General features: G+C 47.4%; 1 protein-coding gene across 1 annotated transcript in view; it reads right to left on the bottom strand.

Annotated features, from left to right (window-relative positions):
* VPS4B (vacuolar protein sorting 4 homolog B) overlaps positions 1-24,817 on the bottom strand; it is a 242,685-nt gene that overhangs the window by 155,454 nt on the left and 62,414 nt on the right. The window contains exon 5 of the mRNA XM_069219440.1: positions 16,954-17,073. Within this exon, the coding sequence (XP_069075541.1) occupies positions 16,954-17,073 (120 nt within the window). The remainder of the gene's footprint in view (positions 1-16,953; positions 17,074-24,817) is intronic.

Here is a 24,817-nt window from a genome sequence, read left to right as displayed (position 1 = left end):
GGAGACAATTCCATGATCCCCCGGGTCTCTAGCACAGAACCCGGGTACTGCCAAACCGCCTTTCAGGGGTTTCCACTGCAGCTGCTGCCGCCAACCCCTCAGACAGCATTCTGCCCTCCTGGGGTCTGGGCAGACCTGGACCAGGAAGGCAGAACAAAGGATTTCCTCTGAGAGAGGGTGTTACACCCTCTCCCTTTGGAAATAGGTGTGAAGGGCTTGGGAGGAGTAGCCTCCTCCAGCCTCTGGAAATGCTTTGATGGGCACAGATGGTGCCCATCTCTGCATAAGCCAGTCTACACCGGTTCAGGGATCCCCCAGCCCTGCTCTGGCGCGAAAATGGACAAAGGAAAGGGGAGTGACCACTCCCCTGACCATTACCTCCCAGGGGAGGTGCTCAGAGCTCCTCCAGTGCGTCCCAGACCTCTGCCATCTTGGAAACAGAGGTGTTCGGGGGACACTGGACTACTCTGAGTGGCCAGTGCCAGCAGGTGACGTCAGAGACCCCCTCTGATAGGCTCTTACCTTTCTTGGTAGCTAATCCTCCTTTCTTGGTAGCCAAACCTCCTTTTCTGGCTATTTAGGGTCTCTCCTCTGGGGAATTCTTCAGATAATGCATGCAAGAGCTGACTAGAGTTCCTATGCACTGACCTCTTTGACTTCTGCCAAGGATCGACCGGTCACTGCTCCAGGACTCCTGCAAAACCGCAACAAAGTAGGAAGACGACTACCAGCAACATTGTAGTGCCTAATCCTGCTGGCTTTCTCGACTGTTTCTTGGTGGTGCATGCTCTGGGGGGTCACCTGCCTTCACCCTGCACTGGAAGCCAATAAGAAATCTCCTGTGGGTCGACGGAATCTTCCCCCTGCTAACGCAGGCACCAAAAGACTGCATCACCGGTCCTCTGGGTCCCCTCTCATCCTGACAAGCGTGGTCCATGGAACACAGGAACTCCATCCAAGTGACTCCCACAGTCCAAGTTTGGTGGAGGTAAGTCCTTGCCTTGCCACGCTAGACTGCAAACCTGTGTACTGCGTGATTTCCAGATGCTCCGGCTTCTGTGTACTCCTCCACGGATTCCTTCGTGATTGCAGAAATAATGCCACACAATTAAACTATTTTCTTGCAGTCCCTCCACTTCCTTTTTGTTCTTTAAAACAAAGTTTATTAGTTTTGAAAATATATCAGCATTGCAATACAGACTTTCTGCACTGTTAGTAAGACAATGGCTCTAATATGTTGGTCATATCAATACGTTGGTAATGGAAACGTTCGGTCAAAGATTCAGGAGGAGAAATAGATTATACAGTTCAATTTTGCTGTGGACACATGGACTTTTGTCTGTCGTATTTAGCAACAAACACCGTAAACACTCCCCGCCCAAAATACAATTAGATTTTGCTGTGGCCACATGGATTTTTGCCTGTGGTATTTACCATCGAACACCGTAACACCACCTCCCACCACCAAAACAGGACATCTTCCCTACAAATTCTCAGTGAAACATGCAGCTATGTAACCTGGTAATATTCGACATAACCATCAATGTCCCGGGATGTCATGTTGCATTAGAAGCCTGTCAATATCCTGTGGCCCTGAGATCTGTACACCCTTAAGAGTCCGGGTCAATCTACCCATGCTGGTGTGGTATTGGCTGCATCAGGGAGACACCAAGACAATATTGAGCCCATGATCTTCTGCCCTACATAAGTTTAAATATTTTCATTGTCAGTAATTTCTAGGAATCTAAAGGGTTCCAATAATGTATCACACTCCATTGGAATTGGTTTCTTCTGCCGACCCTGTACTCCTCTCTGCGTAGGGATGTGATTTCTGGCAGTCCCCACCTCTCCATCTCCTCCTGCCACTGTATTATAGTAGGTACTGTTGCAGACTTGCACCGTCTAGTCAACAAGCATTTAGCCAGCAGCAACAACAAGTCAACAAATCGCAACATCACTTTTGTTCCCTTAGGTAGGAGAAGCAGCCCTAATATGCAGGATTCAAACGTATGACCAAAATCACTCTCCGAGAGGTCCACCAGTATGTCTCGAATCAGAGTCCAATAGAAGGATAAAGCAGGCCAACTCCAAAGCAAATGTATTAATAATGTTGCATCTGCAGCATTACACCTAGGACATGCAGAGGTGACCACGGATACATTATGTGTAGCCTATGTGGTATAAGGTATGCTCAATGGAATACTGTATGAATTTAAATCTAGAATTACAAGATATTGTTTTGGTGTATGCAAGCAGGAAAACCCATTCCTTGTCCGGGATCTCTCATCCCAAATCTTCCTCCCATTTAGTTCTCATGTGTTTTAGGGATATCAGTAAATGCTCCAGGACGCCTCTATATAGCCAACATATCAAGTGTCTGCCATGTCCCATGGTGTGTATTGCTTTTACTAACTCATGTGTAGGAGGTTCTATGCCATCTGGAGCCCAGTATTGCTTGATAGAACAAGTTATATTAGCATATGTCAGAAACAAGTAATTTGGTATGTTCTGCTAGTTTATGAAATCGGTGTGGTTAAATAGTGTGTGGTCCCCAAGCAACGCTCCTACTGTTGTCACCCCACCCTGCTCCCAAGAGTGCAGCCTAGGATGCGAAAGAACTCCAGCAGCCGTGGGAAGTCCCAACAAAGGTATAGTTGGAGTGCATGGTAATGTTGAGGCTGTATAATGCGTAGCCAGCTTCCAATACACAAGAACATGAACATTCTGTTAACAATAGAGGAAATTATTTTGGGGGGTTGAGGGGGGGAATCCAGGGCAAATAAAAAAATTGAGCCTGCCTTTAACCAATAAATTCAGCGAGAAGCCTATCTCTTGAAGGTTACGTCCTGCCAGTCAGTAGGAAAGCCATTGCAGATGTCCTGCTATACAGTAGGCCTTAAAATCTGGGGTTCCAATTCCCCACCCTCTGAAAGCAGCTGCAATTTTGCTAGAGTCACCTGTCGTCTACCAGTACCCCACACTAGATCTAGAAGTAGCTTATTCAATGTCTTATATAAACGGGCTGTGATCACTACCAGCAAATTCACAAAATAAAGAATATGTGGCAGCATCACCACTTTGGTGTGCGCTAAGCAACCCCCACAGATAATGGTAGCATGATCTAGAAGTGAATTTGGAAGGTGTAGGTGCTACAGGTATTTCCACTTCTCCAAAGGGTAATGTCTCTCTTGTACCAATTCCCTCAAATGAGAAGGCATAGAACTTATGAGTATTTAATCGAAGACCTGTCAAGTGCGCAAAGTCAGTGAAAAGTTGGGCTGCCTCAGATTCCGACAGAGATCTTTTGCTTACAGGAGTATTCATATGCATATACTAAAATTGAATCAGTCGCTGTCTCTATTGGTTATTCCCCAGTCCTCAGCCTCCTGTCTAATATGCTTTTCCAGTGGTGCCAAAGCGTCCCTTGGCCTCCTTTTGCAGCACTTCCTCTATGAATTACTGCAAAATTACCCAGGAGTCCCAGTTTCAAGATGGCCGGAGGCTTCTTCCACCATGAAGCCCAGCTTTCACCACATTAGCCAATTCCTGATCCAGGTGAGATCTCCCACCTGACAAGTTCCAAACTGGTTCTCTCCCCTGTTGTGATTTCAGGCTAGTCATTTAGGGGGGTCCTGGAAATCAACAGAAGCCCTCCATGACATATCCAAGTCAAAAGAAGTAGTCTTAAAGCTGTTCTTTGTTTCTGCCAATTGTTCCTGTTCACGCTCAGTTTGCTAGTCCATGCTAAGTTGTCAGCAGTTAACACCACCCTGTCCTGCCTGGGTTCAGAAGCAGGTTACTGCCTCCTAAGCCAGGACCATTAACTTTATCAGCCAAGGATAAGTATTCCAGTGCTAGAGCTTAATGAGTATTTTATTTAATGTAACAACTACACAGTGAAACACTGTTTAGGCATTCTTATGAGAGCACACAATTGAAACAGAGTGTACCACTCTCTATATATATATTAGGCACCCCGCCTTGTGGGCTTACAAGATACACTTTAGGAGTGACCTCTTTATATATAAAAATAAATTCTTAGACAGCAAAGGCACTTTTCTTTGCCATGTGTTACTGCAGAGCCTTTCAACTGCAGCCCTGCACACGGTGCTCTTGGCAGACATATACTTTATCATATGTGGGTGATGTAAATATAAACTGCATTTTAGGCACCATCTAGAATGGACAAAAAGGAAAGATAAATAAGCTAATGAATGGGTTTTAATACACTGCACTGGTTTTGGAGGGGAGCCTAGGCCCATTAACATTTAGCAGTGGTGTAGGAAGTGCCTCTTTTAGACATGTTCACCCCCACTTTTTGCCTGGTATTTGATGCCATATTGAATGATAGTGCACTGGGTCCCGGCTAACGAGTTCTACAGTGATATTTCTTTCCCTAAAACAGTACAATTGTTTCCCAATTGGCCACGCCTTTGGCCCCCATGTAAGTCCCTAGTAAATGGTACCCCTGGTAACTAGGGCATGGGCACAAACAGGGTCCCAAAGGGCTGCTGCATGTATTGTGCCACCCTTGGGGATCCCTTAGCTAGCACTTGCGGCCTGCCATTGCAGGTTGCATGTCTTGGTGCAGCTAAAAGTTAAAACACAACATGGTACATAGCCTGTGTGCCATGTCCCCCAACACGGCATGCAATATATGTAAGTCACCCCTACAGCAGGCCTTACAGCCCTAAGGCAGGGAGCATTATATTACATGGGAGGACATATGGGCATGAGCAGATATGCCCCTGCTATGTCTTGTTGATTCTTAGACATAGCAAATGAACAGGGAAGCCATTTTGAGAACATGTGCTGGACACTAATCACTGCGAGTTTCCCAGCTACATGATGACTTCCCTGAAAACAGCATTTGTTGTACACACAAAGGCAATAAATGAGGAACACACACTCAGAGACAATTCCAGGCCAATAGGTTTTTGTATAGAAAAATATATTTTCTTAATTTATTTTAAGAACCACAGGTTCAAGATTTACATGTAATACTTCAAATGAAAGGTATTGCAGGTAGGTACTTTAGGAACTTTGAATTAGCAAAATAGCTTATACAGTTTTCACATAAATCACATATAGCTATTTTAAAACTAGACACTTTGTGCAATTTTCAACAGTTCCTGGGGGGAGTAATGTTGGTTAGTTTTTGCAGGTAAGTAAACCACCTACGGGGTTCAAGTTTGGGTCCAAGGTAGCCCACAGTTGGGGATTCAGAGCAACCCCAAAGTTACCACACCAGCAGCTCAGGGCCGGTCAGGTGCAGAGGTCAAAGTAGTGCCCAAAACGCATAGGCTTCAATGGAGAAGGGGGTGCCCCGGTTCCAGTCTGCCAGCAGGTAAGTACCCGCGTCTTCGGAGGGCAGACCAGGGTTTTTTTTTTAGGGCACCGGGGGGGACACAAGTCCACATAGAAAGTACACCCTCAGCAGCACGGGGCGGCCGGTTGCAGTGTGCAAACACTCGTCGGATTTTCAATAGGTTTCAATGGGAGACCAAGGGGTCTCTTCAGCGATGCAGGCAGGCAAGGGGGGGGGGGGGGGGCTCCTCGGTGTATCCACCACCTGGGCAAGGGAGAGGGCCACCTGGGGATCACTCCTGCACTGGAGTTCGGATCCTTCAGGTCCTGGAGGCTGCGGGTGCAGAGTCTTTACCAGGCGTCGGATCTTAGAAGCAGGCAGTCACGGTCAGGGGGAGCCTCGGGATTCCCTCTGCAGGCGTCGCTGTGGGGGCTCGGGGGCAACTCTGGCTACTCACGGGCTCGCAGTGTAAGGAAATGCCTCCTTGGCATGGTTGCCCCCTGACTTTTTGCCTTTGCTGATGCTATGTTTACAATTGAAAGTGTGCTGAGGCCTGCTAACCAGGCCCCAGCACCAGTGTTCTTTCCCTAACCTGTACTTTTGTATCCACAATTGGCAGACCCTGGCATCCAGATAAGTCCCTTGTAACTGGTACTTCTAGTACCAAGGGCCCTGATGCCAAGGAAGGTCTCTAAGGGCTGCAGCATGTCTTATGCCACCCTGGAGACCTCTCACTCAGCACAGACACACTGCTTGCCAGCTTGTGTGTGCTAGTGAGGACAAAACGAGTAAGTCGACATGGCACTCCCCTCAGGGTGCCATGCCAGCCTCTCACTGCCTATGCAGTATAGGTAAGACACCCCTCTAGCAGGCCTTACAGCCCTAAGGCAGGGTGCACTATACCATAGGTGAGGGTACCAGTGCATGAGCATGGTACCCCTACAGTGTCTAAACAAAACCTTAGACATTGTAAGTGCAGGGTAGCCATAAGAGTATATGGTCTGGGAGTTTGTCAAACACGAACTCCACAGCACCATAATGGCTACACTGAAAACTGGGAAGTTTGGTATCAAACTTCTCAGCACAATAAATGCACACTGATGCCAGTGTACATTTTATTGTAAAATACACCCCAGAGGGCACCTTAGAGGTGCCCCCTGAAACTTAACCGACTATCTGTGTAGGCTGACTAGTTTTAGCAGCCTGCCACAAACCGAGACATGTTGCTGGCCCCATGGGGAGAGTGCCTTTGTCACTCTGAGGCCAGTAACAAAGCCTGCACTGGGTGGAGATGCTAACACCTCCCCCAGGCAGGAATTGTCACACCTGGCGGTGAGCCTCAAAGGCTCGCCTCCTTTGTGCCAACCCAGCAGGACACTCCAGCTAGTGGAGTTGCCCGCCCCCTCCGGCCAGGCCCCACTTTTGGGGGCAAGGCCGGAGAAGATAATGAGAAAAACAAGGAGTCGCCGCTGGCCAGTCAGGACAGCCCCTAAGGTGTCCTGAGCTGAAGTGACTCTAACTTTTAGAAATCCTCCATCTTGCAGATGGAGGATTCCCCCAATAGGGTTAGGATTGTGACCCCCTCCCCTTGGGAGGAGGCACAAAGAGGGTGTACCCACCCTCAGGGCTAGTAGCCATTGGCTACTAACCCCCCAGACCTAAACACGCCCTTAAATTTAGTATTTAAGGGCTACCCTGAACCCTAGAAAATTAGATTCCTGCAACTACAAGAAGAAGGACTGCCTAGCTGAAAAACCCCTGCAGAGGAAGACCAGAAGACGACAACTGCCTTGGCTCCAGAAACTCACCGGCCTGTCTCCTGCCTTCCAAAGATCCTGCTCCAGCGACGCCTTCCAAAGGGACCAGCGACCTCGACATCCTCTGAGGACTGCCCCTGCTTCGAAAAGACAAGAAACTCCCGAGGACAGCGGACCTGCTCCAAGAAAAGCTGCAACTTTGTTTCCAGCAGCTTTAAAGATCCCTGCAAGCTCCCCGCAAGAAGCGTGAGACTTGCAACACTGCACCCGGCGACCCCGACTCGGCTGGTGGAGATCCGACACCTCAGGAGGGACCCCAGGACTACTCTGATACTGTGAGTACCAAAACCTGTCCCCCCTGAGCCCCCACAGCGCCGCCTGCAGAGGGAATCCCGAGGCTTCCCCTGACCGCGACTCTTTGAACCTAAAGTCCCGACGCCTGGGAGAGACCCTGCACCCGCAGCCCCCAGGACCTGAAGGACCGGACTTTCACTGGAGAAGTGACCCCCAGGAGTCCCTCTCCCTTGCCCAAGTGGAGGTTTCCCCGAGGAATCCCCCCCTTGCCTGCCTGCAGCGCTGAAGAGATCCCGAGATCTCTCATAGACTAACATTGAAAACCCGACGCTTGTTTCTACACTGCACCCGGACGCCCCCGCGCCGCTGAGGGTGAAATTTCTGTGTGGACTTGTGTCCCCCCCGGTGCCCTACAAAACCCCCCTGGTCTGCCCTCCGAAGACGCGGGTACTTACCTGCAAGCAGACCGGAACCGGGGCACCCCCTTCTCTCCATTCTAGCCTATGTGTTTTGGGCACCACTTTGAACTCTGCACCTGACCGGCCCTGAACTGCTGGTGTGGTGACTTTGGGGTTGCTCTGAACCCCCAACGGTGGGCTACCTTGGACCAAGAACTAAGCCCTGTAAGTGCCTTACTTACCTGGTTAACCTAACAAATACTTACCTCCCCTAGGAACTGTGAAAATTGCACTAAGTGTCCACTTTTAAAACAGCTATTTATGAATAACTTGAAAAGTATACATGCAATTTTGATGATTTGAAGTTCCTAAAGTACTTACCTGCAATACCTTTCGAATGAGATATTACATGTAGAATTTGAACCTGTGGTTCTTAAAATAAACTAAGAAAAGATATTTTTCTATATAAAAACCTATTGGCTGGATTTGTCTCTGAGTGTGTGTACCTCATTTATTGTCTATGTGTATGTACAACAAATGCTTAACACTACTCCTTGGATAAGCCTACTGCTCGACCACACTACCACAAAATAGAGCATTAGTATTATCTATTTTTACCACTATTTTACCTCTAAGGGGAACCCTTGGACTCTGTGCATGCTATTCCTTACTTTGAAATAGCACATACAGAGCCAACTTCCTACAAACACATAGGCTAGAATGGAGAGAAGGGGGTGCCCCGGTTCCGGTCTGCTTGCAGGTAAGTACCCGCGTCTTCGGAGGGCAGACCAGGGGGGTTTTGTAGGGCACCGGGGGGGACACAAGTCCACACAGAAATTTCACCCTCAGCGGCGCGGGGGCGGCCGGGTGCAGTGTAGAAACAAGCGTCGGGTTTTCAATGTTAGTCTATGAGAGATCTCGGGATCTCTTCAGCGCTGCAGGCAGGCAAGGGGGGGATTCCTCGGGGAAACCTCCACTTGGGCAAGGGAGAGGGACTCCTGGGGGTCACTTCTCCAGTGAAAGTCCGGTCCTTCAGGTCCTGGGGGCTGCGGGTGCAGGGTCTCTCCCAGGCGTCGGGACTTTAGGTTCAAAGAGTCGCGGTCAGGGGAAGCCTCGGGATTCCCTCTGCAGGCGGCGCTGTGGGGGCTCAGGGGGGACAGGTTTTGGTACTCACAGTATCAGAGTAGTCCTGGGGTCCCTCCTGAGGTGTCGGATCTCCACCAGCCGAGTCGGGGTCGCCGGGTGCAGTGTTGCAAGTCTCACGCTTCTTGCGGGGAGCTTGCAGGGATCTTTAAAGCTGCTGGAAACAAAGTTGCAGCTTTTCTTGGAGCAGGTCCGCTGTCCTCGGGAGTTTCTTGTCTTTTCGAAGCAGGGGCAGTCCTCAGAGGATGTCGAGGTCGCTGGTCCCTTTGGAAGGCGTCGCTGGAGCAGGATCTTTGGAAGGCAGGAGACAGGCCGGTGAGTTTCTGGAGCCAAGGCAGTTGTCGTCTTCTGGTCTTCCTCTGCAGGGGTTTTTCAGCTAGGCAGTCCTTCTTCTTGTAGTTGCAGGAATCTAATTTTCTAGGGTTCAGGGTAGCCCTTAAATACTAAATTTAAGGGCGTGTTTAGGTCTGGGGGGTTAGTAGCCAATGGCTACTAGCCCTGAGGGTGGGTACACCCTCTTTGTGCCTCCTCCCAAGGGGAGGGGGTCACAATCCTAACCCTATTGGGGGAATCCTCCATCTGCAAGATGGAGGATTTCTAAAAGTTAGAGTCACTTCAGCTCAGGACACCTTAGGGGCTGTCCTGACTGGCCAGCGACTCCTCCTTGTTTTTCTCATTATCTTCTCCGGCCTTGCCCCCAAAAGTGGGGCCTGGCCGGAGGGGGCGGGCAACTCCACTAGCTGGAGTGTCCTGCTGGGTTGGCACAAAGGAGGCGAGCCTTTGAGGCTCACCGCCAGGTGTGACAATTCCTGCCTGGGGGAGGTGTTAGCATCTCCACCCAGTGCAGGCTTTGTTACTGGCCTCAGAGTGACAAAGGCACTCTCCCCATGGGGCCAGCAACATGTCTCGGTTTGTGGCAGGCTGCTAAAACTAGTCAGCCTACACAGATAGTCGGTTAAGTTTCAGGGGGCACCTCTAAGGTGCCCTCTGGGGTGTATTTTGCAATAAAATGTACACTGGCATCAGTGTGCATTTATTGTGCTGAGAAGTTTGATACCAAACTTCCCAGTTTTCAGTGTAGCCATTATGGTGCTGTGGAGTTCGTGTTTGACAAACTCCCAGACCATATACTCTTATGGCTACCCTGCACTTACAATGTCTAAGGTTTTGTTTAGACACTGTAGGGGTACCATGCTCATGCACTGGTACCCTCACCTATGGTATAGTGCACCCTGCCTTAGGGCTGTAAGGCCTGCTAGAGGGGTGTCTTACCTATACTGCATAGGCAGTGAGAGGCTGGCATGGCACCCTGAGGGGAGTGCCATGTCGACTTACTCGTTTTGTCCTCACTAGCACACACAAGCTGGCAAGCAGTGTGTCTGTGCTGAGTGAGAGGTCTCCAGGGTGGCATAAGACATGCTGCAGCCCTTAGAGACCTTCCTTGGCATCAGGGCCCTTGGTACTAGAAGTACCAGTTACAAGGGACTTATCTGGATGCCAGGGTCTGCCAATTGTGGATACAAAAGTACAGGTTAGGGAAAGAACACTGGTGCTGGGGCCTGGTTAGCAGGCCTCAGCACACTTTCAATTGTAAACATAGCATCAGCAAAGGCAAAAAGTCAGGGGGCAACCATGCCAAGGAGGCATTTCCTTACACAACCCCCCCCCAAACGAAAGAGGATGAGACTAACCTTTCCCAAGAGAGTCTTCATTTTCTAAGTGGAAGAACCTGGAAAGGCCATCTGCATTGGCATGGGCAGTCCCAGGTCTGTGTTCCACTATAAAGTCCATTCCCTGTAGGGAGATGGACCACCTCAACAGTTTAGGATTTTCACCTTTCATTTGCATCAGCCATTTGAGAGGTCTGTGGTCAGTTTGAACTAGGAAGTGAGTCCCAAAGAGGTATGGTCTCAGCTTCTTCAGGGACCAAACCACAGCAAAGGCCTCCCTCTCAATGGCACTCCAACGCTGCTCCCTGGGGAGTAACCTCCTGCTAATGAAAGCAACAGGCTGGTCAAGGCCATCATCATTTGTTTGGGACAAAACTGCCCCTATCCCATGTTCAGAGGCATCAGTCTGCACAATGAACTGCTTAGAATAATCTGGAGCTTTTAGAACTGGTGCTGAGCACATTGCCTGTTTCAGGGTGTCAAAGGCCTGTTGGCATTCCACAGTCCAGTTCACTTTCTTGGGCATTTTCTTGGAGGTGAGTTCAGTGAGGGCTGTCACAATGGATCCATATCCCTTCACAAACCTCCTGTAATACCCAGTCAAGCCAAGGAATGCCCTGACTTGAGTCTGGGTTTTTGGAGCTACCCAGTCCAGAATAGTCTGGATCTTGGGTTGGAGTGGCTGAACTTGGCCTCCACCTACAAGGTGTCCCAAGTAAACCACAGTTCCCTGCCCTATCTGGCATTTGGATGCCTTGATAGAGAGGCCTGCAGATTGCAGAGCCTTCAAAACCTTCTTCAGGTGGACCAGGTGATCCTGCCAGGTGGAGCTAAAGACAGCAATATCATCAAGATAAGCTGTGCTAAAGGACTCCAAGCCAGCAAGGACTTGATTCACCAACCTTTGGAAGGTGGCAGGGGCATTCTTTAAACCAAAGGGCATAACAGTAAACTGATAATGCCCATCAGGTGTGGAGAATGCTGTTTTCTCTTTTGCTCCAGGTGCCATTTTTATTTGCCAGTACCCTGCTGTCAAGTCAAAGGTACTTAAGAATTTGGCAGCACCTAATTTGTCTATGAGCTCATCAGCTCTTGGAATTGGATGAGCATCTGTCTTGGTGACAGAATTGAGTCCTCTGTAGTCCACACAAAACCTCATCTCTTTCTTTCCATCTTTGGTGTGAGGTTTGGGGACTAAGACCACTGGGCTAGCCCAGGGGCTGTCAGAGCGCTCAATTACTCCCAATTCCAGCATCTTGTGGACTTCCACCTTGATGCTTTCCTTAACATGGTCAGATTGTCTAAAGATTTTGTTCTTGACAGGCATGCTGTCTCCTGTGTCCACATCATGGGTACACAGGTGTGTCTGACCAGGGGTTAAGGAGAAGAGTTCAGGAAACTGTTGTAGGACTCTCCTACAATCAGCTTGCTGTTGGCCAGAGAGGGTGTCTGAGTAGATCACTCCATCTACTGTGCCATCTTTTGGGTCTGATGACAGAAGATCAGGGAGAGGTTCACTCTCTGCCTCCTGATCCTCATCTGTTACCATCAACAGATTGACATCAGCCCTGTCGTGGAAGAGCTTAAGGCGGTTTACATGGATCACCCTCTTGGGGCTCCTGCTTGTGCCCAGGTCCACCAGGTAGGTGACCTGACTCTTCCTTTCTAGTACTGGGTAAGGGCCACTCCATTTGTCCTGGAGTGCCCTGGGAGCCACAGGCTCCGGGTTCAAGTTTGGGTCCAAGGTAGCCCACAGTTGGGGATTCAGAGCAACCCCAAAGTTACCACACCAGCAGCTCAGGGCCGGTCAGGTGCAGAGGTCAAAGTAGTGCCCAAAACGCATAGGCTTCAATGGAGAAGGGGGTGCCCCGGTTCCAGTCTGCCAGCAGGTAAGTACCCGCGTCTTCGGAGGGCAGACCAGGGTTTTTTTTTTAGGGCACCGGGGGGGACACAAGTCCACATAGAAAGTACACCCTCAGCAGCACGGGGGCGGCCGGTTGCAGTGTGCAAACACTCGTCGGATTTTCAATAGGTTTCAATGGGAGACCAAGGGGTCTCTTCAGCGATGCAGGCAGGCAAGGGGGGGGGGGGGGGGGGGGGGGGGCTCCTCGGTGTATCCACCACCTGGGCAAGGGAGAGGGCCACCTGGGGATCACTCCTGCACTGGAGTTCGGATCCTTCAGGTCCTGGAGGCTGCGGGTGCAGAGTCTTTACCAGGCGTCGGATCTTAGAAGCAGGCAGTCACGGTCAGGGGGAGCCTCGGGATTCCCTCTGCAGGCGTCGCTGTGGGGGCTCGGGGGCAACTCTGGCTACTCACGGGCTCGCAGTCGTCGGGGAGTCCACCCTGAAGTGATTGTTCTCCACAAGTCGAGTCGGGGTCGCCGGGTGCAGTGTTGCAAGTCTCACGCTTCTTGCGGGGAGTTGCAGGGGTCTTTAAATCTGCTCCTTTGAAACAAAGTTGCAGTCTTTTTGGAGCAGGTCCGCTGTCCTCGGGAGTTTCTTGTCTTTCTTGAAGCAGGACAGTCCTCTGAGGATTCAGAGGTCGCTGGTCCTTTGGAAAGCGTCGCTGGAGCAGGTTTCTTTGGAAGGCAGGAGACAGGCCGGTAGGACTGGGCCCAAAGCAGTTGGTGTCTTCTGTCCTTCTTCTGCAGGGGTTTTTCAGCTCAGCAGTCCTCTTCTTCTTGCAGTTTCAGGAATCTAAATTCTTAGGTTCAGGGGAGCCCTTAAATACTAAATTTAAGGGCGTGTTTAGGTCTGGGGGGTTAGTAGCCAATGGCTACTAGCCCTGAGGGTGGGTACACCCTCTTTGTGCCTCCTCCCAAGGGGAGGGGGGCACATCCCTATTCCTATTGGGGGAATCCTCCTTCTACAAGATGGAGGATTTCTAAAAGTCAGAGTCACCTCAGCTCAGGACACCTTAGGGGCTGTCCTGACTGGCCAGTGACTCCTCCTTGTTTTTCTCATTATCTCTCCTGGACTTGCCGCCAAAAGTGGGGGCTGGGTCCAGGGGGCGGGCATCTCCACTAGCTGGAGTGCCCTGGGGCACTGTAACACGAAGCTTGAGCCTTTGAAGCTCACTGCTAGGTGTTAGAGTTCCTGCAGGGGGGAGGTGTGAAGCAGCTCCACCCAGAGCAGGCTTTGTTTCTGTCCTCAGAGAGCACAAAGGCTCTCACCGCATGGGGTTAGAAACTCGTCTCTCAGCAGCAGGCTGGCAGAGACCAGTCAGTCCTGCACTGAACAATTGGGTAAAATACAGGGGGTATCTCTAAGATGCCCTCTGTGTGCATTTTTTAATAAATCCAACACTGGCATCAGTGTAGGTTTATTATTCTGAGAAGTTTGATACTAAACTTCCCAGTATTCAGTGTAGCCATTATGGAGCTGTGGAGTTCGTTTTTGACAGACTCCCAGACCATATACTCTTATGGCTACCCTGCACTTACAATGTCTAAGGTTTTGCTTAGACACTGTAGGGGCATAGTGCTCATGCACATATGCCCTCACCTGTGGTATAGTGCACCCTGCCTTATGGCTGTAAGGCCTACTAGAGGAGTGACTTACCTATGCCACAGGCAGTGGGAGGTTGGCATGGCACCCTGAGGGGAGTGCCATGTCGACTTAGTCATTTTCTCCCCACCAGCACACACAAGCTGGCAAGCAGTGTGTCTGTGCTGAGTGAGGGGTCCCTAGGGTGGCATAAGACATGCTGCAGCCCTTAGATACCTTCCCTGGCATCAGGGCCCTTGGTACCAGGGGTACCAGTTACAAGGGACTTACCTAGGTGCCAGGGTTGTGCAAATTGTGGAAACAATGGTACATTTTAGGTGAAAGAACACTGGTGCTGGGGCCTGGTTAGCAGTGTCCCAGCACACTTCTCAGTCAAGTCAGCATCAGTATCAGGCAAAAAGTGGGGGGTAACTGCAACAGGGAGCCATTTCTTTACAGTCCTCAATCTCATGGTCAGAGACAGAAGTTTCCTCAGGGAAGCCTTGTCATCTGCAGTTTATGGCTGTGGATGATGCTCTCTCTCGCTGCCCTTGGGACCAAAAATGTCCAGGGTGCGGTCGCTGCCCTAACCTCACATCTTGAGTCAACGAGCACAACAGTTGCAGAGCCTTCTTGGAGTGGAAAGAGGACAAGCATCAAAAGTGGCTTCATGTTCAGACGACAGGCACTGACTGCTGACCTGATGGAGATCGTTCTGAGGATATTTTGCGTATAAGCATGGACTATACTGGAATAGCGTCTGTTCCATCACTGTCGAGGCACAGTATAGAGACATGACGAAGAGAGGGGTGAAGGCACTGAAGAGGCCCAACAGGGCAACAGTCAACCCGGACAGCTGCTCAAACTAAGTAATCAAACGTCAGGTCGAGATGGAAAGTAAGGGAGATGCGAATGAAGTCCAATACCGACGGAGGGAAGGCATATTGTGAACCGAAAAGAGAAGCGCAAAGGTGTCGACCCGGAGCACAAGTCCCAACCAGACAGCAGAAAGAAAACAATCTGACATGGAGTTGATGGTCATGAGCATTATTACCAAAAGGAGCCATCACAGTACTTCGGGACTTGAAAGACTTCTTTGAACAACTTGCACACAACCGGGCCCAACACTAAAAGACAGGAGTGTGCGCAACAAGCGTGCCTACTGCTACAAATGCCTTGAACATAGGTCTATAGAATTCACCCTTAACTTTAAAAGGTGCCTGGCAGAGGGGTGTGTAGAACCCTCTTCAGTGAAGGGGTTAATAGCCACACATGCTGCAAAGCTGTGGTCATTACGTTTGGGACCAACCCTGGTAACAGCAGCTCAAGCTTAAGTAGGAATAGGATGAAAGAGATAAACAAATTTAACTACACGATTTTCTCCCTGACCAGATGGGAGCGGGGGCTGCATTAGGCACATACTACCTTGTACTGAATGCTAACTGCACAGGTACAAATGTCACACTAGACCACCACTAGCGAAAACAAATGTTTAGAAGTAAAGTTGCTTTTACGGTGCTGAAGTATGGGAGTGAAACATCCCAAAAAGCAATGCAGGACTTGGGCTAAGCTCAGAAGTAAGCTTTGACCCTTACCGCTGTACTTACGGCCTAATATCCCATACAGAGCAAGCTGGGTCTTTGGAGTTCAAGGCTAAAAACCTGCCATTATGAGCAACAACTCCCTATGGTATCAGGTACTTTTGGAAAAGCACGGCTGCTTAAAAAAAAAAAAAAAGAAAAAAAATGTTCTTACTGTTACGCCCTTATTTAACATATGTATTCTAGTGGAAAGCCTGCTCAACATCGATTAAGATCCTGTTCCATATTAGTTTCGACTTTCTTTAATAACCAAAAATTGAAATGAAAATAAGATGCCCATCAAAAGGGATCAACGAGTTATTTCAACTGTCTGCATAAGATTATTTTTTGGCCCAACATGCATCTGCACAGAATTAGGCGTACTTTAACCGGCATTGGGTTTTTCAGTTTGAGGCACTTTTATGGAACACATTACGCTGAAATAGATCAGAGTCAACTGGAGCAGGAAAACAAATAAGAGGGAAGGTACTGCGCCCATGTCGAAAAAATATAGTAGAAATTGTTTGTCACATACTGCTCACTTCCTCCTTGTAGAGGGCCAAACATGAACATGTTTTACAAGTGGGAGCCAAGCAGGGTAACTGGGTGTGCTTTTTCAATGGGAACCTTACTGAGACTGATTGCAACGAGGACAACTGGAATTATGTGGTTGGAAGGATCAAATTATGTGGCGAGAAGAGGGAAATTATGTAGCGTAGTATGTCAGTTTGTGACAATATTACCTAATTCAATACATTAATCAGCAACTAAAACATGACCAGTTAAGTTTCGTAATGGGAATTTAACTGCCTGCAGCACACGTTAGCATATTTAATAACTTTTGATTCCCCTGAGATATAAATAAAATATTTGGTTAAAATCCACAAATTACACTGTGGGTGATGGATTGTGAGGTAAGTGCCACAAATCCATAGTTGTGTGGAAAATGCTATGGGTGCAGAATCACATAATTCCAGGGACATGATTGTAACTCATTTGTCAAGTGCGCTTCTAAAGGTCTGTGTAAGATGTGAAGAAATTATGTTTTAATGGCTGCTATTCTTTTACAGTTTGTATGACAGCTGAATTCTTATGCACATTTTTTTTACTTTTGCTATTGATGTTGTGCAAAAAAATAAACATGTTGAAAAATCCTTTGAATGCTTCCTTTTTATTAAAGATAGCTAGACTAGCCTGCTGGTTGACATCATGTATATAGAAACAACAAGTTAATAAGCATAAGCATGATATAAAAGTAAAACCTCTGCCCAAATTAGTCTTAATCTAAAAATAGTTTGAAAAATTGAGATAACTTACCAGTAAACAGATGGGGAAACTTAATAGGCAGAATCACAGCCTCTTTAAGTGCTTCCTTGGCCCCCTCAAGACCTGCAACATCATTCCACTTTATATTTGGTTTCTCTATAACAATGGCACCTAGAATGAGAAACCAATTTAATAGGTGCATAAAAATAATGTTTGCTTCTCTTTACAAAGCAATGTTTTGCTATATTGCATTTCATCCCTTTACCTTTGACAGTAATTTTGGAAGACGAACTACCAGAATCCAACTTTAACCGGCTTAGCTTAAAATGCTACAACAGGTTTACAATTAATCTAAAGGGTGTTGGACGGATCAGTAAGATGCTGCTGAGTACCCAAAGGTAGAAAAGTATTGAAGTGATGGAGTCAACAATGACATATTTTTCACCTCACAAATTATGGATAGTGTCAGGAGTTTTTTTTTAAATTTACATATTGTTTTCACATTGTAAAATGTTAAAACCTGCATACGTACTGGCAGATTTTGGTCTGCCAGTACATATACATTATTTTTACAAATTAAAAATTAACTGACGAGAAGAAATGCTATATTAAAGCCTTTGGGTGGGGTTAAGTAAGTACAAGAAGAAAGACTTAAACAAAGCTATGAACCCAGACTTTCAAATGAAAACACTGCTGGACAGTGCAAGTAATTCTGGTTGTGTGAAGGGAGCTTAGAAGACATTCTTTAATAGATGAAAGGTTTTCTTAAACACACTATGCCACACCACAGCATCATCTTTACAGATGAAGCTCTTAACAGAAGCAGTCCAACATTACTAGAGAATCTTGAAGTTACTTTTCTGGACCAGGCAGAGAATTCATTGACAGATAAGGACAGTCTCTAGGTCTGACCTGTCAGTAAACTTTGAAAGCTGTTAGTATTTACTAACAATTGTACAGAAATAAAGCCTTAAACGGACTTAAGACTGCTGAAAAAATAATAGCTTCCCTCTTTTCAACTTCTGAATAATACGCATTCTGAACTACTGAAACATCTCACACCCAAAATTAGAATCAGTATCTCACAGCTCTGTTACTAGCAAGTCTTACCAAACCAAAATAATAGGCTTTGCCACACATTTTATTAAAATTATATACATTGTTTATTAGCTAAAACTGATTAAGTGGAAACCAGGAGATCCGAGTTGTAGTTGGGCCTTCTGCACTTAATAAAACATGCAGAAGTTCAGTGAGAATCACCATCCCTCTAGGCCTGAACTGAAGAAACATTTTCTTAATAATAAACACCCTATATTACACCACGGTACCAGAGGAAGCCCTCAACAGAAACAATCCAAAGTTACCAGGTAATCTTGAAGTCATTTTTTGGACTAGGCAGAGAACGCATTAACAGAAATGAACAGTCTCTGGGTCTGACCTGCCAGTAAACTTGGGGAGCTGTTATTACATGCTCTGAATTATATAAAACGCACAACAAGGATCGGAAATATAACCTTTGTTGGGCTCGGGACGGATGCAAAAAATAAAATTAGGATCAATCTCTAAATATCTCACAGCTCCGGTAGTAGAAATTCTTACCAAAGCAAAACGCTGATATTCTGTAATACATTTATAGATATCTACATCCATTGTTTAAAAGCTAAATTGCTAAACTAGGAATCTAGAGATCTAGGCTATAAAAGGGCCTTCTACACAATGAAAAATGAAGAAGTTAAGGGCGAATTACCACCCTGGTGCTTAAAAATTGACCTAGGCACAATGTGATGAAAATATGAGTAAATGTCCAAGGTAAACGTAAGTAAGAATCTATCTATTGCTCTCTCAATTACAACTCCTCGCCCTCTTTCTCCATATCACATCCTGCTTTCTGCACCAGACGCTTACACAATAATGATTTGTCTACTGTACCTCATGTGTGAGGTGCTCTGGCGACACTACAAATGTATACCCAAAACCTGAAGTAGCATTTTTTTTTAAAGTATTTTCAGGGTAATGTACCCCGTGTTCCATCTAGTCTAATAGGTAATCCTAAAGAGAAAATTAATTAGAATTATCAGTGCATCGTTTTTAGCATAATTGGCGAGCAAGAGAAAATGCTGGTAAAAGAAATGAAAATGTCACTTACCCAGTGTACATCTGTTCGTGGCATCAGTCGCTGTAGATTCGCATGTTTTGCATAGCTCGCCATCTGGTGTTGGGCCGGAGTGTTACAAGTTGTTTTTCTTCGAAGAAGTCTTTCGAGTCACGGGACCGAGTGACTCCTCCTTTTGTCTCCATTGCGCATGGGCGTCGACTCCATCTTCGATTGTTTTTCCCCGCAGAGGGTGAGGTAGGAGTTGAATTGTAGTAATAGTGCCCATGCAATGGATTGACTAAGTATGTACCTATTTAAGGTTGAGATGATATATATACAAATAGTTGAAGGTAACTTCCGAACTGCTACAGGCTCCCGGGGAGGCGGGTGGGCACATGCGAATCTACAGCGACTGATGCCACGAACAGATGTACACTGGGTAAGTGACATTTTCAGTTCGATGGCATCTGTCGCTGTAGATACGCATGTTTTGCATAGACTAGTAAGCAGTTATCTCCCCAAAAGCGGTGGCTCAGCCTGTAGGAGTGGAAGTAGTTTGAAATAATGTTCTTAATACGGCTTGACCTACTGTGGCTTGTTGTGCGGATAACACGTCTACACAGTAGTGCTTGGTGAATGTGTGAGGCGTAGACCATGTGGCTGCCTTACATATTTCTTGCATTGGGATGTTTCCTAGAAAGGCCATGGTAGCACCTTTCTTTCTGGTTGAGTGTGCCCTTGGTGTAATGGGCAGCTGTCGTTTAGCTTTAAGGTAGCAGATTTGGATGCATTTAACTATCCATCTGGCTATACCTTGTTTTGATATTGGGTTTCCTGCATGAGGTTTTTGAAATGCAATAAATAGTTGTTTAGTCTTTCTGATGTTCTTTGTTCTGTCAATGTAATACATCAATGCTCTTTTGACATCTAATGTATGTAGTGCCCTTTCAGCTACGGTATCTGGCTGTGGAAAGAACACTGGAAGTTCCACTGTTTGATTTAGATGGAACGGTGAAATAACCTTTGGCAAAAATTTAGGATTAGTCCTTAGGACGACCTTATTCTTGTGTAGTTGTATAAAAGGTTCTTGTATTGTAAACGCCTGAATCTCGCTTACTCTTCTTAGGGAATTAATGGCGATGAGAAATGCAACTTTCCAGGTTAGGAACTGTATTTCGCAGGAGTGCATGGGTTCAAAAGGTGGACCCATAAGTCTAGTTAGGACAACATTTAGGTTCCATGAAGGAACAGGTGGTGTTCTTGGTGGTATAATTCTCCTAAGGCCCTCCATGAATGCTTTAATGACTGGTATCTTATATAGGGAAGTTGAATAGGTAGTCTGCAGGTATGCAGATATTGCTGCAAGGTGTATTTTAATGGAAGAGAAAGCCAGGTTAGATTTTTGTAAGTGAAGCAAGTAACCCACTACATGTTCTGGAGTTGTGCGTAATGGTTGTATTTGATTAATATGGCAGTAGCAAACAAACCTCTTCCATTTACTTGCATAGCAGTGCCTGGTGGATGGCCTTCTGGCTTGCTTTATGACTTCCATACATTCTTGGGTAAGTTGTAAGTGCCCGAATTCTAGGATTTCAGGAGCCAGATTGCTAGATTCAGCGATGCTGGATCTGGGTGTCTGATCTTTTGGTGGTGTTGTGTCAACAGATCTGGCCTGTTGGGCAATTTGATGTGGGGTACTACTGATAGGTCTAGCAGCGTTGTGTACCAGGGTTGCCTTGCCCAAGTTGGTGCTATTAATATGAGTTTGAGTTTGTTTTGACTGAGTTTGTTTACCAGGTAAGGAAGGAGAGGAGGAAAAGCGTAAGCAAATATCCCGGACCAGTTCATCCATAGGGCATTGCCTTGGGACTGTTTGTGTGGGTATCTGGATGCGAAGTTTTGGCATTTTGCGTTCTCCTTCGTCGCAAACAAGTCTATTTGAGGTGTTCCCCAGAGTTTGAAATAGGTGTTCAGAATTTGGGGGTGAATTTCCCATTCGTGGACCTGTTGGTGATCTCGAGAGAGATTGTCTGCAAGTTGATTTTGGATCCCTGGTATAAATTGTGCTATTAGGCGAATTTGGTTGTGAATTGCCCAACGCCAAATTTTTTGTGCTAGCAGGCTTAACTGCGTGGAGTGCGTCCCCCCTTGCTTGTTTAGATAATACATTGTTGTCATGTTGTCTGTCTTGACGAGAATGTATTTGTGAACTATTATTGGTTGGAAAGCTTTTAGTGCTTGAAAAACTGCTAGAAGTTCTAGGTGATTTATATGCAGTCTTGTTTGATGTACGTTCCATTGTCCTTGTATGCTGTGGTGATCGAGGTGTGCTCCCCACCCTGTCATGGAAGCATCTGTTGTTATTACGTATTGTGGCACTGGGTCTTGGAAAGGCCGCCCTTTGTTTAAATTTATGTTGTTCCACCACAGAAGCAAGAGGTAAGTTTGGCGGTCTATTAACACCAGATCTAGAAGATGACCCTGTGCTTGAGACCACTGTGATGCTAGGCACTGTTGTAAGGGCCTCATGTGCAGTCTTGCGTTTGGGACAATGGCTATGCATGAAGACATCATGCCTAGGAGTTGTAATACCATCTTTGCTTGTATCTTTTGTGTTGGATACATGCGTTGTATGATGGTGTTGAAATTTTGAATTCTTTGGGGACTTGGAGTGGCTACTCCTTTTGTTGTGTCTATTATGGCTCCTAGGTATTGTTGTACCTTGCACGGCAGAATGTTGGATTTTGTGAAGTTGACGGTGAACCCTAGTTTGAAGAGGGTTTGTATGATCTGATTTGTGTGATTTGAGCACTCTATTAACGAATGGGCCTTGATTAGCCAGTCGTCTAGATATGGGAACACATGTATTTGCTGCCTTCTGATGTGTGCAGCGACTACCGCTAGACATTTGGTAAAGACTCTTGGTGCGGTTGTTAATCCGAAAGGCAGTACCTTGAATTGGTAATGTATTCCTTTGAATACAAACCTTAGGTATTTCCTGTGCGATGGGTGTATTGGTATATGGAAATACGCGTCCTTGAGGTCTAAAGTTGACATGTAGTCGTGTAGTTTTAGCAATGGTAATACTTCTTGTAGTGTGACCATGTGAAAATGGTCTGATTTGATGAATGTGTTCATTATTCTGAGGTCTAGGATTGGTCTCAGCGTTTTGTCCTTCTTTGGTATCAGAAAGTACAGTGAGTAAACCCCTGTGTTTATTTGTGTGTTTGGCACTAATTTGATTGCATTCTTTTGCAATAGTGCCTGCACTTCTATCTCCAGGAGATTGGAATTATGTTTTGTCAAATTTTGTGCTTTTGGTGGTATGTTTGGAGGGAATTGTAGAAATTCTATGCAATAACCATGTTGGATAATTGCTAGAACCCAAGTGTCTGTAGTGATTTCCTCCCATGCTTTGTAATAATGACTTATTCTTCCCCCCACTGGTGTTGTGTGGAGGGGATGAGTGACATGTGAGTCACTGCTTAGTAGTAGGGGTTTTGGGGCTTTGAAATTTTCCTCTATTCCTAGGGAATTGCCCTCCTCTATATTGTCCCCGAAAACCTCCTCTGTACTGTCCCTGGTAACTGGACGGTGTTGCCTGTGAGGTGCTGGCTTGTGTGCTCTGACCCCGAAACCCCCCTCTAAAGGGTGTTTTACGGAATGTGCTGTAATTCCCTCTGCTCTGCGGGGAGTAGAGTGCGCCCATGGCTTTAGCAGTGTCCGTGTCTTTTTTGAGCTTCTCAATCGCTGTGTCCACTTCTGGACCGAACAGTTCTTTTTCGTTAAAAGGCATATTGAGAACTGCTTGCTGAATCTCTGGTTTAAATCCAGACGTTCGGAGCCATGCATGCCTTCTGAAAGTTACAGATGTATTAATTGTCCGTGCAGCTGTATCTGCAGCGTCCATGGAGGAGCGGATTTGGTTGTTGGAAATGGTCTGTCCCTCCTCAACCACTTGTTTTGCCCTATTTTGTAGGTCCTTGGGCAGATGGTCAATGAGATGTTGCATCTCATCCCAATGGGCTCTGTCATAGCGCGCAAGTAGTGCCTGGGAGTTAGCGATGCGCCACTGGTTTGCAGCTTGTGCTGCGACTCTCTTACCAGCTGCATCGAACTTGCGGCTTTCTTTATCTGGGGGTGGTGCATCTCCAGATGTGTGGGAGTTGGCCCTTTTCCTAGCTGCTCCTACAACGACAGAGTCTGGTGGCAGCTGTGTAGTGATGAAAGCCGGGTCTGTAGGAGGCGCCTTATACTTTTTTTCCACTCTTGGTGTGATTGCCCTGCTTTTGACCGGCTCCTTAAAGATTTCTTTTGCGTGCCGGAGCATACCAGGGAGCATAGGCAGGCTTTGGTAGGAGCTGTGGGTGGAGGAGAGTGTGTTGAATAAAAAGTCATCCTCGACCTGTTCTGAGTGGAGGCTTACATTGTGAAATTGTGCTGCTCTAGCCACCACTTGAGAATACGCAGTGCTGTCCTCTGGTGGAGATGGCTTCGTAGGGTATGCCTCCGGACTGTTATCTGACACTGGGGCGTCGTATAAGTCCCATGCGTCTTGATCTTGGTCACCCTGGCTCATGGTGGTGTGAGCTGGGGAATGTGATGGAGTTTGTGCTGGTGAGACGTTAATCACAGGTGGAGGAGAGGGTGGTGGGGTAACTTTTTTCACCACTTTTGTTTGTGGTGTCTGTTCAGTTTAGTTTAGAACTCCAATCTTCTCTTTCTTCTAATAGGGGGAAGGGTGCTTATTTTTCCTGTCCCCTGCTGTATGAAAATACGCTTTTGCGTATGGTCTACATCAGTTGAGTGTAGCTCTTCCTCAAACCTATGCTTTTGCATTTGGGAGGTTAGCGAGTGCTCTTCTGTATAAGAGCCTGAAACTGGGTCGGTTGCAGTTTGTTTTGGCACCGAAACCCTGTCTGCATCTTTTTTCGGCTCCGAGGTGACTTTTTTGTTTTTCGGGGCCGAAACCTCTCGGCGTCGATCTTCTTCGGTGCCGCTGTCTCGGCGTCGAGCCGTGTCTACACCGGTATCTCAGTGTCGATGCTTGTCTCCAGCACTTTCTCGGTCCCGAGAAGGCTGCGTGCCGGTGTCTCGACCGGAGTCGGACGATCTCGGCACTGTTTGGGCCTTTTTCGGTGCCGACGGTCGGTCACCGAATTTATGGGTCGAGCCATGGCCTGGTGGCAGTGGCGTCCCCTGGGCCTTGTAAATCTTCTTCTGAGTGGCTTTCGACGTCTTACTCACGGTTTGTGTATCGTCGAATCCTTCGGAGTCCGATTCTTGGATCGAAAAGGTTCCCTCCTCTTCTTGTTCCTCGAACTCCCGGTGGGCTGTCGGCGCGGACGCCATCTGAAGTCTTCTGGCTCGACGGTCTCGGAGTGTTTTTCGGGACCGGAACGCACGACAGGCCTCGCAAGTGTCTTCACTGTGCTCAGGTGACAGGCACAGGTTACAGACCAAGTGTTGGTCTGTATAGGGGTATTTATTGTGGCATTTGGGACAGAAACGGAACGGGGTCCGTTCCATAGGCGTTCTTCTGCACGCGGTCGGGCCGACCAGGCCCCGACAGGGGATCGAAAAACGACCCCGAAGGGCACCGGAGCTCTTCGATCTTCGATGCGGTGTTGAATCTAACTACGCCGATCCCGAACGCAACAATACCGACGAAAATCTTCCGAAATTAGCAATCTTTCCGTTCCGAAACTCGGAGCGACAGGAACACGTCCGAACCCGATGGCGGAAAAAAAACAATCGAAGATGGAGTCGACGCCCATGCGCAATGGAGACAAAAGGAGGAGTCACTCGGTCCCGTGACTC

The sequence above is a fragment of the Pleurodeles waltl genome, chromosome 2_2, assembly GCF_031143425.1.
Source record: "Pleurodeles waltl isolate 20211129_DDA chromosome 2_2, aPleWal1.hap1.20221129, whole genome shotgun sequence".
NCBI classification, from domain to species: domain Eukaryota; kingdom Metazoa; phylum Chordata; class Amphibia; order Caudata; family Salamandridae; genus Pleurodeles; species Pleurodeles waltl.
The sequence above is the reverse complement of the archived record's forward strand: the minus strand, read 5'-3'. Positions and strand labels throughout refer to the sequence as shown.